A 14,132-nucleotide genomic window follows, 5' to 3' on the forward strand; every position below is an offset into this window, starting at 1 on the left:
CAGCTCTGTTTCAAAGACCAAAAAAGCCCCACCAAGACTACTGTTTTTCTTCTTTTTGTTAATTCTGGTTTGGCCCCTACCTGGGAAATGAGGATTGATCTTAAGGAATCAAAGACATAAAAAGTATTTAAAGCTGCTTTTTAAGGAGTAGATATTGCCAGCATAGGATTAGTTTCAGGAAAAAAAGAAAACCACAATCCAATTAAAAGGGAAGCAGTAGAAGAGGGGCAGGGTCCATATAGGATGTTTCACTTGCAAGTTTAAGGAGCAACTGAACTTCAGTTCACATTTTGCCTGTTCAAGCAACCCTGTAAATTTTGTTGGACCTCAGAAGGAAGCAGTCCCAGGAGGGAGGCATGTAGTGGCAGAAATGCCTTCAGAAAATGCTGAAAGCCTGCAGTGTCGTTTTGCAGGACCGCTTTATTATTTCAGCCAGCAGCAGGCAGATAGAGCAGAAACACACTGACAAGTGGACATCAAAATCTGGGGGGCTACCAGAATACTTTGCATCTTTCCACTGCCAGTTGCAGCATATTTCAAGCAGGGAAAACGGAAGCTCTTCATCTGACACGTGGCCTACTGCAAAATCCTACTCCCATCTCTCCAAACTACACATACATCGAAAAATTAGATATTGTAGGACTTTCAAATGTGAGACACAAGATTGGTGGCCCTGGAGTAAGAAGCAGCGTTTATGATTAAATATTTTCTTACAGAGTACTTTGAGTTCGATACACATGCCTTCCTTTATTTTTTGTTTCATTTTAGGAGGAAACTGAATTAAGAAATATGAGACATTTTTATAGGCAAGAAATTAACAGCAGCCTAATCAGCCGCTGAGACAAGAGAATCTAAACTAAGGACCCAGCTACCGACCCTTTGCTTCTTTTAAAGCAGGCAGATTTATCCTCATTAGGGGATGAAAATAGCCCTCGCTCTGCTTGGTAACGTCATCTTCGTACCACTTGCAGATAAACCAAACACTTGCTGGAAGAGGTGCCAAAAAAGCCACTTCCTCACAGCCTGAAGGTTAAGCTGGATTAATTTCGAAAACCTGAACATTGATACATTATGATTTAACATGTGCTCAACATGTGTGCTCAGCAGCAACTGAAAATGAAATATCTTAAATATTATCAAACGTTACATCATTAAATATAAATTAGATGGAAACGGGAAAGCTAAAAATTGACTAGGAGTTCAGCTACTCTAAATGGCTAATCCGTCCATTTTTCACCTGAAGCCCTCTCCAATACAGTTTTGCCATTAAGCAAAAACCTAAAGAAAGGTAATCAATTCCAACTAAAAAGCACTTCTCCCGGAATGACTGCACTTCAAACCCCTGGCTGGCTGCCAGCCCCCCCAGACAACAGCTATCAATGTTTCTGACTATCACAGGAGCACGAGGGGGCCATGCATAATTGACTAGAAGATGGGTTAAAACTGTGCCCTATCAGTGTGTGATCAAAAACGCGTGGAATATTCAGCGCCACTTGATTACATGGAGGCATGTCCTTTTGCTCTCCTCATGAAATCTCTTCAAGGTCCAGAGTACTGTAATAAGATCATTACTGTCAAGCGGTACGAATCGCAGGCAATGAGTCTTGGGATAGGAAGTCATACTTCACAAGCTCCTCTGGTCTTTTTTTTTTTTTCACTCTTCCCTCTCCCTCTTTTTTTTTTTGTATTTTACTGCGTGTTGAGGCAGCAAGGCGATGAGGTGACAGATAATGATCACATCACTGTGTGGCAACTAGAAAGGCACTTTTAAGAAAGAGCACAGAGAAATCAGCCTAAGAGAAACTCAAACATTTCTTTTCTCTCCCCCCCCCCCCCCCCTTTTTTTTTTTCCCCCTCAAAAATTAAATGGAATTAAACCGTGCAGTAGTCTCCTTTCATGAATTGTGATTTAATGTCATTGAATTTAATCATTTGATAGATTTTCATATTATACCAAAGCCTATTACCTCACAGACAAATGGCCAATTTTTTCCATCTCACACTCACAAAAGAAACCTTTATTAATTTTTTTTTTTTTTTTCTGAGGGCGTGAAGTGGTGGAAATGTCAATGATGAGGCCCTGCTCAAGTTTTCTTTTCACCTACTCCTTTCACTGGAGTTGCACACTACATAGAATGCATAACATCTATCATAAGCAACCTATTCATAAAGAGAAAGGTGGAGGGATTGAAAACAGGAGATTAAATCACAGGGTGTAAAACAAACATGCAGCAAACTCAGCACTGAAGTCTCACACACAGAGTGTGGATCTGCAGTAGAGACTTCAGATGGAAAGATACCAAGCATCTGCTCACTGTGAATTTGACAGCTATTTTAAAGCAACTATGTGATTAAAACTTGACAAAACAACAGAGGCTTGAAATGACTGACTGGTCAGGAGTTGGAAGTAAAAAGAGGTCTACATTACTGTTACAGGGCTGTCTTCTAAATGCCTGACATCAATACCACAGAGCATCAAAACTGGAACCACTCCAGGGATGCATTTTTCAAATGGAGAAGGCTGCTATGATCAGACCAGAGACTACTGCTTAAGTGGAAGGAAAAGTCAGCCTAGTTAAAAACACCCACCCAACATCTACAGCGCCCAACATCTATGGAATAATAAATCCTGCATTATGGTGCTCTCCAGCTGGCATTTTACTATGAAGAACCCCAATCTCTCTTATTTGTTGGTCACTCTTTCAAATACGTATTCAGAGGTTGCTCCTCAGGATGAGAATGTCTACCTCCACACCTCAGACTCTCATGGGCTCTACCACTGTGAGCAAGAACCAGAGGTGCACAGAACTTGCTAGTGCACAGGTTGCTGACATTGCACATTGTAGTCCAAGAAATGCTGAAACATGTTCAGCTCACCCCAAGCTACCTTTGAAAATTATCCTATGAGGAGATTAACACCCAGAAATGGGGATGGGGATTCTAAGGGGGGGGGGGGGGGGGGGGCGGGGGGGGGGCAAAAAATGCTCAGTCTCAGGAATAATAGTTAACCTTGGAAGAACCAAAATCACAAAGGGAAGTTGGAAGAAAAATCATTGTCTCTTGAAGGGAAAAAACTTTAAATTGCTCAAGCTTTTGCACTTAGCTCACTTCTCTTACAGAAAAAATTGTGGGGAAAATATGTGGGTATCTAACAACCCATTTAGTGAACATTACTTCCTCAGTCTTGGTTTGGATCTGCTCTTTAAAAGGACTCACAAACATTTTGACAAAGAACTAAAACAAGGCAAAAATATTCTTGATGTATATTATTAAATCCTGAAGTCTAAGAGAGCCACAAAAAACATCCACCAGCATTAAAAGGGATCAGAGAAAGCATTTGGATGCAGCTGGAAAAATAGACAGATATTTTCTGTATGGTAAAAGTAGCAAATCCTCCAAACCTGCAATGCCTACACAGCACAAAAGCCAGCGTCAGATTCATGATGCTGGGTAAAACCTGCGTATGCAGAACTGGAGTCAGCTGGAAATGTCATCTTAACTCTGCCTTCCCCATAAGTAGATAACATTAGGTACAATCAAATTCACAGATTTCAACAAATGAGACTTTCTACATCTCTCTTGCTAAATGATATGCCTGAAATACCTTTATTTGGAGTACAGAAGGGAGATGACTGGCAAAGGTGTGCATTTGGAAAAGATCATTAACTTGTTTCACTTAGATTTAAAGACAAATGCGGTTTGACTGCCCACTGAAGTTCTTCAGACCTGGAGCAACGAGGCTGATTACATGAGGAATTATTTTCTGATGCTATTCTCAGATCAGTTCTTAGCCTTAAGAACACATTGAAAACCACAAGTATTCTTCAGGGCACTTCCATAATTGACTAAAATGTTGGGTTCTACAATGAAAAAAATAACAAGGTTCTTATTCCTCTATTCTGGTCTATGTGTTCCTCTTGATGATGAGATCTTTTTAGCATAACACCAAGAACATGTTTTATACCCCTATTGTAGATCAGGCCTATTGACACATTGCCCCTTGAATTCCAGGTTTGAGCTATACATGGCAAACCTCCACAATCAAGCCATTGTCATAAATGTCACGTTGCACGTTACAAATAAAAATCCATGCCTGTAATCACCTGGCATCCCCTCAACCCTCCCCCCAATGCTGCCATGTACCTTCTATGGCAAACATCAATTTAACAAGGCATGCTGCAGAGAAGCAGAGCATACTGACAGCCACAATAGGGCATGGAATCCACCTAGCCTGCTGTGCTTTCATCAGCAACTATTGGGAGATGCCCACACAAAGCAGAACAGCAACAGACAGAGAAACACGTACCCTGCTGTGCTTTCCAGAACAGTCCATGTTTAGAGAACTTCCTAGGAGAGGTTGTAATCTTTAAGAGACTTCAATGGATCTTTTTTTCTTCACATTAGTCTAATTCAGTGCTTCTGTTTTAACTTTTTATGGTCTCCTGAAAGGAATTACTTAGGACTTCCATTTTTTAAATGTAACTTCCTCTCAATGTACCTTTTTAGCTCAGTTCCAGTGAGCTAACGAATACAGTGACAGCTGAGGACAAGGCATCCTTCAAAAACTAACTCATCCTCCTACATCAAAATAGCCTGCTCATGTAGATTATGACACCTTGACTCAAGATCTCAGTCATGTGGTGAACATGAGAACAAAGTTATACTTAACACAGTGACCTTGTTTTTTTTTCCCTTTACATTGACTAGATCTTATGCAATAAATGAAAATCTAATTTTATTTTTAAAGAATTTAAATTCAGATATATAGATTCATAATGAAATTACAAATCTTATGTCCTGGCCAGGAATTTTTGAAGTAGACACTCTTATTTAAGTAACAAAACAGAAACAAATTCTCTAGCAAGATTAAAATTTTACAAGTACCTCTTGCTATCTTGTAAACATCAGCTTGTGGACATCAGACACCTTCTCATAATCATGGTCTCAGGCTGACAGTGGAGTTTAAAAGACACTAATTACCTGAAGCCAGTAAAATACTAACATGTCACCTGAATGAAAAATTCAGTTATCAAACTACTTACATCTTTCTTTTCCAAAAAAATCCAGGCCAACTCACAGCACAGCACTTGTACTGAGGACACACAGCATACCCTTCTACAGTGACAATGCAGAACACTTTACATACTAAGAGTGGGGCTGATTTTCAGAGAAATATAGGGGGGAAAAAAAAAAGAAGTCTTATCTTTGTTTGGCTATCTGGATGTGCTGGTGCATGCAAACACCACCAATTTTTCCTGGGACTCATCCCTTCCAGAATCCCCTTTCCTGCTGACCACCACTGCGACACTTTTCCTTTCCTTTCAACCAGGTAGGCGGAACCTGCAGCTCTTCTGACTCTGAGCTAACAGTGGTTTTAAAGAGAAGAAGGAATCTTTCAACTTGTTTAGCCCGCAATGAAGTAGGTTAAAACAATAGATGAGCTTCACCTCCCTTGTCTTTCACTGCTCAGCATCAACATAAATGTCTTTCAGCAGCAAACCTTTCATGTCAGATAGGCTGTGACAACTGCAGCTCAAGGTTTCCCAACAAGTGACCTTTATGCCTTGGTTGAAAGTAAGTCTCTGAAGATTCGCTCTAGATTTTATTAATTTCTGCCCTCCTATTTCTCAGGTGCACAGCAATCGGCCAGGGCTGTATCTCTCAGGAAGCAAGGAATGAAGTTACTGATAATCAGTGGAATTACACCCAAAGAGTGTTTTGACACTGAATGGCTGACATTTGCAGTACACTTAAATCAAAATAAGCATTTGGCATTACAGACCACACACACAGTCACATACTGTTGATGGTTTTTTTTTCCAGTTCTTAGATGAAAATAAATTTCTAATGCCAATTAAGACCCACCTTTTTTTTTCTTGTTTGTTTGATTGATTTGGGTTTCTTTTCTGGTTGATTTGTGGTAGTTTTTTTGGGGGGGGGAGGGAGAGAGTAGGGTGTGTTGTGGTTATTATTTGCTTACAAAAAATATGTAACCTATAAAGCAGAGCAGAAAATCAGAGAATAGCTAGGTAAGGCAATGCCTACAACTCTTCAGAGATAGTTCAGAAAAGAATTATCAAACTTATCAAACTACAGTCCTACAGTATTAGGCAAAGCAAGCTTTTAAACTCAAAATTGAGTGACAATTAGCAGAGCAGAACTCGGGTTTTTTGAGCATAGAATGAAACAGCAAAATGCTATTTGCTTAAATTTCTGAATGGTTTCATGCACAGGAGGACTACAGAAATGACACTGTGAGTAAAAAATTGCATGTGAAGGTAATTCAGCAGTAACTTTAAATGACTACAAAGGACCCCCCGAACTTCCTGGCTATCTACTCATATCGCAAACATTTCCAGTTCTGTTCAATATTGTAGTCAAAATGCCACTTTTGCACCAATCTCACTTTGAATAGTGCAGAACATTATTTAAAACTATGAAACATATACTTTCTAAAACTTCAGGCCCTTTTGATACCAGAAACAAAACATGCTCTAAGCAAACTGTCCGTCACAAGATGCATAAAAATGCTGCACGACAGGATGGAAACACACTCCTTGGCTATAAGACATTAGTCTGCATTTGAGTTAAAAAAACATTATATAACATTTTTTTAAGAGAGGAAAACACTTATGAAGATGTTTCATATAATTTTTATCACTGGGATGCTGATACTGCCACAAGACAAGCGGTGGCTGAGCACGCTAGCTTGGGTCAGCAGGCTGCCCATCTGTTGTGAAACTGTAATGTAAAGTCTGGGGATAAATTAGTTGTCCCTGAAACATTTCTATGCTGCCCCTCCCTGTTTCCCCCCCCTCCGGTTATAATGAACTGACTTATGCTCAGAGTTCATATTATTTCCTTACAACGTATGTGGAGCCCCTTGCACAAGTGAGTGTGCTCAGCCTCAACACACATTATGAAAGCAGCAGCATCCTGGTGCAGGCCATGACCACAGGCAGGAGCTGGGTTGGACTTTGCAGCCAGCATGGGGCTAGAAGGACCAACAACTTAAGATCCTTTGCTATGTCCACACACAACCAAAGACACAGGATGAAAACTCTTCCATAATGCCAGTACTAATGCTTTTTTCCTTTCACTTTCAGACGTTCACTCAGCTCACAGTATCAAAAACTTGCTGCCTTGGTGAAATACAAAATTTTCCAAGAATGCCTCCACATCTGTTCCTGCTATGTAGGGACTCAGTAAAACTTGATACCCATCCTGCAGTATTGCGTTCAGCTCTGTATCTTCAGCACAAAAAAGACACAGACCGAGTGAGTCTAGAGGAAGCCACAAAAATGATCAGAGGGCTGGAACACCTCTCACAAAGAAAGGCTGAGAGAGTCGGGGTTGTTCAGCCTAGGGAAAAGAAGGCACCAGAGACCTTATTGCAGTGTTTCAGTACTTAACAGGGACCTGTAAGAAATATGGAGAAGGATGTTGTGCAAGGGCTTGTAGTGACAGGACAAGGGGTGATGGCTTTAAACCAAAAGAGGAGATTTAGGCTAGGTAAGGAAGACATTTTTTACCATGAGGGCGGTGAAACACTGGCACAGGTTGACCAAAGAGGTGGTAGAAGCCCCATCCCTGGGGGTCAGATTGGACAGGGCTCTAAGCATCCTGATCTAATTGCAAATGTCCCTGCCCACTGCAGGGTGGGTTGGAATAGATGACATTTAAAAAGGTCCCTTCCAACCTAAACCACTCTCTGATTCTGTGAAAATAATTAAGATGACACGATTACCAGGAACAGCTTCTGTGATGTTCCTCCATGGGCAACATCTGTTTGCCTGTACAATCACACTAGTATACTTAATTGTCTTGTAACAGACTGGAAAGAACTTTTACTAGAAGAAGTTTTGGTGTCAGCTTAGTTGTGTGCATTACTTCAAGCCACACAATCCATACAGGGACCTTGACAACTAATAGATTTGATTCCAAAGGTTACAAACTCTTTAATAGGTGAGTAGTTTTGCCCTTGTGCAGCTGCAGGTCAAAATAATAGATTTCACATCTTCCTTGCAGAGAAAAGGGAGGGAAGATGCTGTGACTTTTTGTGCTGGAAATGTTTCTGAACATGCTGTCCTCTGACAATGTCAGAGGGTTTCTTCCAGACCATAAAAAGCCCCATCAAAGAAAGCAAATAAAGAAAAAAAAAGAAAGAAAAAAAAAAAAAGGAAAGAAAAAAGAAGAAAAGAGCACCAAGTACAAATACATTCCTTCATCATGGTGCTTAATTCAATGCCTTATAAATAAGTATTATCATTAAAAATGTTAAGTCCACCTGTCCAATGAAGAAACTACATTCTCACAAAAAATACAGCTCATTGTTTGCATCTGTTTCACTAAACAGGCCTCAGATGTCTCCACTAAAAAATTCCCAATTAAACTAATTTTTAAATATAGATGATTAGTGAAATCTCATTTTTTTTCAATTCAGCCTGGCCACAGCACACTTGCTATAATTATGCACACCTAAGGAAAATTTGTATTAAAATGGTCTGGAGAAGACTATGAAGAGAGCCACAGATAGAGGCAGGCATGTTTAAACCATTTCAGCATATAAAGCCAGCAGGTAAATCATGGGCACATGTGAGGGATTAGATTGAGACAACCTTAGGGTGAGAAGCTGCAGGTAAAATGCACAGAGGTTATTTTTATGTATCATAAGCTGTACATGCAGCTGTATTGCTTCCAATCCAGACAAAATATCAAACATTCATGTATCACACAGATTACAGAGACCAATGCTAAGAACAGCATTTCCCTAATTCACTGTCACTTTCGTTTTGGGATGGATGAAAGGGGCCATGACATCCTGGGAATAAATTGGGATCTCTCTTGGCTTTTTGCACTTTGTCCCACTCTCCTGGACCCAAAGCCCCATGCAGTTTAGAAGCACGAACAAAACAGTGAATTTTCTGATGATTGCCAAAAGTACAGATAAGAAATCTGACTAAATCCTGATTATCCTTCCATAAAAAATGAACGTATTTTCATTTCAAATTAAACTATAGCTCATCCCCAATTCTCCCTGAGATTCGAAAGAGAAGAGTGCCTCCAGTATTATAAAACATGCACCTGAAGAACGCAAGCTTTTGAAATATCTTTACCCATTCACCGCAGGAAAAAACCAAAGAAAATAACATTTGTCAGTAAACTGGGCTTCATCCTCAGCTACAAGCCAGGAAGTATACACCTAGAGCTGGGGGCTAGACTGCACAGATCAGAAAGGTACAGGGGAAAGCAATTACTTTACAAGGGACAGAGAACACGTATCTTTAAGAGAATAGTTCTGAAAAGGAACAGAAAAGGTCCTTCCTTGTCCTTCAAAAGTTCTTTAGAAACCAGTGATGAAGAAGAATGTGGGAAATGGGTTTACAGAGAAAACACAAAGTTTGCAAAGTCTACTGAGTTGCTTGTCACATTTACTATCCTACCATCATCTCCTGTTTCTCGGGCTACATCTGCATGAATGGGAATACAGAGCTATTCTTGTCTTGCCTACACTGCCCAAATGGAAGACAAATTAGCAGTGTCTTGCCTGCAGCTGCCTCACAAATTCACCCATCTACCTGGACACAGTCAAGATTGGCCACACGGCAGAATCAGAGCTCTTAGTCAATGAAACACCTACAGAGCACTGATGATCCAGATTTCATGCTGAAAGGTGGTCATATCTCAGACTTTCTACAGCTCCTAAGATCTCAGAGATGGACTGAATGCAGGCAGGTTCAATCTGAAATTAAATTGGAAGTTTTAAAAATATCTAACAAGAGTAAGAAAAGTAAATACTGGGGAAGGCCTGTGAAGAGCATTTCCAAGAAAGCTTTTTAATTTCCCTACTTGTTTTCAAGCTGAAAAGCCTTCCTATTATCACTAGCTGGTTCCACTAACTGCAGCAGCACAAGGGTACAAAAATGGACCAGGCTCTGAGCAGCTATTCCTCTTTGAAACACAGCACTGTATAATCCTGCTCTGAGCAAGTTTAGACAGCATGGTGGGAAAAACACTGCTGGTTGCTGGCACCTTGCCTAATGTAAGCATTCCTGCTGTTACCCTCAAAAACACGGAGAAGTTTTTTCAGTGACAAGTTCTCTACAGAGAACTAAAAGACTTCTCTCTAGGTTGCATTGCACTGGAAAAATTTCACAAGACTCAGGTTTTCCAAAACAGGACTTGAATTATAATTTTCATCCAACTGCTGTTTAGTTGCTTTAGTGTTTTTGTTGCTGAATCCATTGTCTCAGAAAACCCAGAGAAAGATAAACCAAGTAAGATGAAAGAATCAATCCCAGAAAGAGAGGGCTGTGCATGTGCAGATAGTGTGGAGAAAGAAGAATCAGCATGACCTTTATGGAAGGGCATAAAAGAGATGAGCATCAGTCCTTGGAATTAGTGAATCACCCTGGGCTCACTAGTGTCCATCATCGTGGTATCTGAATACTTGGGCAGAGGTCAACGATCAAAGCAGGCACGTTCAAGGAGGAAAAAAAAGACTGCAAAAGTGCAGTAAAAATGCTATAGTTTGCTGAAGAGCAGATTTAAACCTCACTGAACACCTAAGCTTTGCTACAGACAAAAATGAAGGAACCCAGAATTTCTATTTGAAAGCCAGACATTTGAAACGTGCCTAGATCCAAAGGAAGGAAACATAAAATCCACGATTACCCAAATCATTTAACTCTGATCCATTGTAACTCTGAGAATAGCTACTGCAGGAGGAGGATCCTCCTTCCCCTTTTCACAATGAGCTCACAACTTCCAGAGGAAGGAAGATATGGTTCTCCCACAATTACCATCATAGTCTTCTGTACCCTGTTTTCAGTGAGTCACCTGCCGTATCTCAAACACTTGGTCAAACTTGTCAAGGCAAAGCATGTATCTATCTGAACGCCTTCCTCACCCAGTTTAATTTGGATTTGTAGTCTTCAGAAGTGCAGTAACCTTCTGAGGGTTTAAATCTTGCTTAAGGCAAGTGTGGAGGAAGAAAAACCAAAAAAAAAAAAAAGAGAAATCTTTTAGGTTATTGGACAGATTTGTAGCCAAGAGATGGAGAACAAGGAAAGATTTTTCATGAGGAAAGGCTGAATTATTGAACTGCAAACTGCTTTGAATTGCTAGACAGGTGTGAAAATCCTACACTTGGCAGCTTGGAGAAAAGCCCTTAACAGCCTGAAGCATCTCAGACACACACCCCACTAGTAGCAGACTGGTTTGTGACACAGGTTGTCCCAGGACTAAAGTTACATCACAGCAAGCTCAGAGAAATGAATGCTCTAAGCTTGATATAATGAACATAACTTCTGGCTTGCATCAGCACAGATACCAGAAGATACAGACAAAGGTTGCAAGCGCCCATGTTCCAGGATCCAGAAAAAAGCAATGTCCAAGAGTCTTGGTAGAAAGAACATCAATCATGGGAATATACAATCATTATTACTTTTTCTGAGATGTCCTTCTTTGAGAAGGACAGGGAGCTTGAGCATGCTTCATTGCTTTCTCCTTCAGCTATCACTGACAGTTGAAGCTGACTGTCTTAACTGTTGGGAATCTCCTTCCAACTTTGCTAAAGATTCAAGGGCCAGTAAGATTAGTTAACTGCTGAAGGACGGCTGGAGTTCCTCTCATGTGGCTAGAACACTAGAAAGCTGTGATTTTGTTCATGTGGCCAGTTGCTGGGTTTCACTGGGTTATACTTTAAAAGAGATATTATAAAAATAAAGCATTTAACAGACACTGTGGCCCACTCCAGACACAGCTGTGAGCCCCAAGCCAGAAATAAGTGAACATCTCAGAAGGCAGGTCAAAGAAAGCTCATGAGCTAATGTAGAGATACAAGGTTGTAGAGGCAAGTGTTGGCCCTCACCACTACTTTTAAGACTCCCTATGTACTACTTAGTTGCTGCTTGCCAGCCAGTTCTTGCTCTTCTTGAAGCATTTAATCCCATTTATATGACAGAGGACAATTCTCTTGAGTTATCACAAAAAGATTTTCAGGTTTATGTGTTACAATGCTGGAGGACAAAGAGAAGAGCAAGGAAAAAGAGAGAAGGATGAAGGAGGACGTACTCCCCACTCCAACCAGAAGAGAGATTTTGGGGGTGAGATGCAGATCTCCCATTGCTTGCTGCGAGTCAGAAGCCTGTGCCTGCAGACCAGGACCACACAGGATTCAGTTCCAGTGACTTGTGAAAATAATCTCCCCAGGAGAAAGAAAACATACACATATTAATTTCTTAGAGATTTTCAAAGGCTCCTGATATCCAGCTGGTCTTGATTCACATCGACTTTGACAAAATAGTCTTGGACCAATGCTGAGTGCTCTAAAAAAAACCCTTCTGTAACTCGCCATTGAGGTATGAAAATAAGTGATGTAAAAGGGTTTGTTACAACAAAAAAAAGATGACAAATTAAAAATGAAAGGTTAAAATAAAATATGGCTTCAGGCCATAAACTAGGGGGAAACTAACAGTAAAGGCAGTTAAATGACTGGAAAGAGAACGCAACAGGAGCTATTATGAAAAAAAAGCTGATGGCTTTTAAAAAAGGATTTGTATAGATAGCTGGCAAATAAATTCCATATGTGATAGAAGTGCAATTGAGAAATTAAATACATGGAAAATAAGGATGACTAAGTAGTAGTTAACATGCCCCTTCTCAGTTGTATACTATTATTACATCTATTTTTAATGCCTCTTCAGCTGTCTGCAATTGTCATGCTTTTTTCAGAACTTGTCCCAACGGTCTTTGATACTGAAGTAGCTGTTTTTTTACTCTCCAATGCTTACAATTGCATCTTTTTCTTACTTAACACTCCCCTTTTCCAACAATGTTATTCCATTGTCTCCGTTTTTCATCTCTCCTTGTATGTTGACTCCCTAGTTTCTGAGCTTTCCAACTATCCTTGTTCATCTTTTTTTCTGGAGCTCTTTTGGTTGAATCCTAGCATGTTTCTTTTCTTCTTTTCTAAAGATACAAGCATGTTTTATATCATATCTGGCTACTGTACACATTGTTACCCGTTCAGAAGGGCATTGAACAGCTATAGCAGTGTTCATGTTGGAAATAGTAAGCTAAACTAAAGCAAAAAGAAGTGCTTTTTTGGCTTTTCCTTTCTGGTTCTTAAAAAAGAACCCAAACATTTAAACTCTCCCCTTTTATTTTTTTATCCTCAAATAACATAGTCCTTCCATGAGTAGCTGAATATTCAAACAGTAACAGGCATCAGAAGCATTCGTGATTCTAGAGCTCAAGATGTGTCTAAGAAGAAGTGATAACCTGAGATTTAATAATACTGAAAAAATGCACAAGTTCTAACATGATGTATAGGCTATGGGGTGAACCTGACTATTTCTTTCTTTTTGATTTCACAAGTGTGACTGTTCCTTACCTTTATAGCTAATGATGCTCCCTATTAGCTTGGAGACACTTTTTTTTACTTATTAAAAAAATCAATTCCAAACATATTTTAGGCACATGAATTCACCATTGTGATGCTTCAGATTATTCAGCTTCATCATTAAAAGTCCAATCTTTAATTTCTCTACTTCAGTACAATTTTCTTTACCTTCTGTCTGCAAAGACAATGCTGCAGCTGAGCTGTACTTGAAAAAGCTTTTAGGAATGGTATTTTCAAAATGTGGACTTCCACCACAGAGCAAACTTACCTTCAGCTGTGCCTGAGATACCATCAGCTTTGAAATTGCTTGTGCTTTTCTTCCTGCGGTGTTTCTTTCTGTTGGCATGAGGTGAAGGAGGTGGATCAAGTTTGGGACTCGTTGTACTGGATATACTTGGGCTTGAACACACAGAATCTCCTAACCCAGTATCTGCATTTTGGTGAGAAGGTGAAAAGAAAAGGAAGGAAAAACAAAAATATCCATAAGTAAAATTAATGATTGCCACAATCAACACTGTCCATTACCTGTTAACTTCTTGAGCTCATTGACTTATGAAGGCATAACAGTCTCTTAACAATATCCATTACCTTTCCAGAAAGGTGTAAAAGCAGCTTGGGTGAAGTTCTGATTCAAGTCCTATTAAATCAACAGGACTGCATCAATTTTAGAAGCAGGCCAGCTGGGACTGACAATAACCAATGGGAAATCACATTGCTCTTTCCCTCA

At 39.9% G+C, this 14,132-nt stretch overlaps 1 protein-coding gene across 10 annotated transcripts in view; it reads right to left on the reverse strand.

Moving 5' to 3' along the window:
- AGAP1 (ArfGAP with GTPase domain, ankyrin repeat and PH domain 1) overlaps window positions 1–14,132 on the reverse strand; it is a 400,655-nt gene that overhangs the window by 85,041 nt on the left and 301,482 nt on the right. For all 10 annotated transcript variants that reach the window (XM_068138082.1, XM_068138079.1, XM_068138077.1 and 7 more), the window contains one exon: window positions 13,674–13,835. In XM_068138082.1, coding sequence (XP_067994183.1) covers window positions 13,674–13,835 — 162 coding nt within the window. The remainder of the gene's footprint in view (window positions 1–13,673; window positions 13,836–14,132) is intronic.

This window comes from Melanerpes formicivorus, unplaced genomic scaffold (assembly GCF_026170545.1).
Source record: "Melanerpes formicivorus ecotype bairdi unplaced genomic scaffold, bMelFor1.0.p_v2 SCAF_5, whole genome shotgun sequence".
In the NCBI taxonomy this organism is placed as follows: domain Eukaryota; kingdom Metazoa; phylum Chordata; class Aves; order Piciformes; family Picidae; genus Melanerpes; species Melanerpes formicivorus.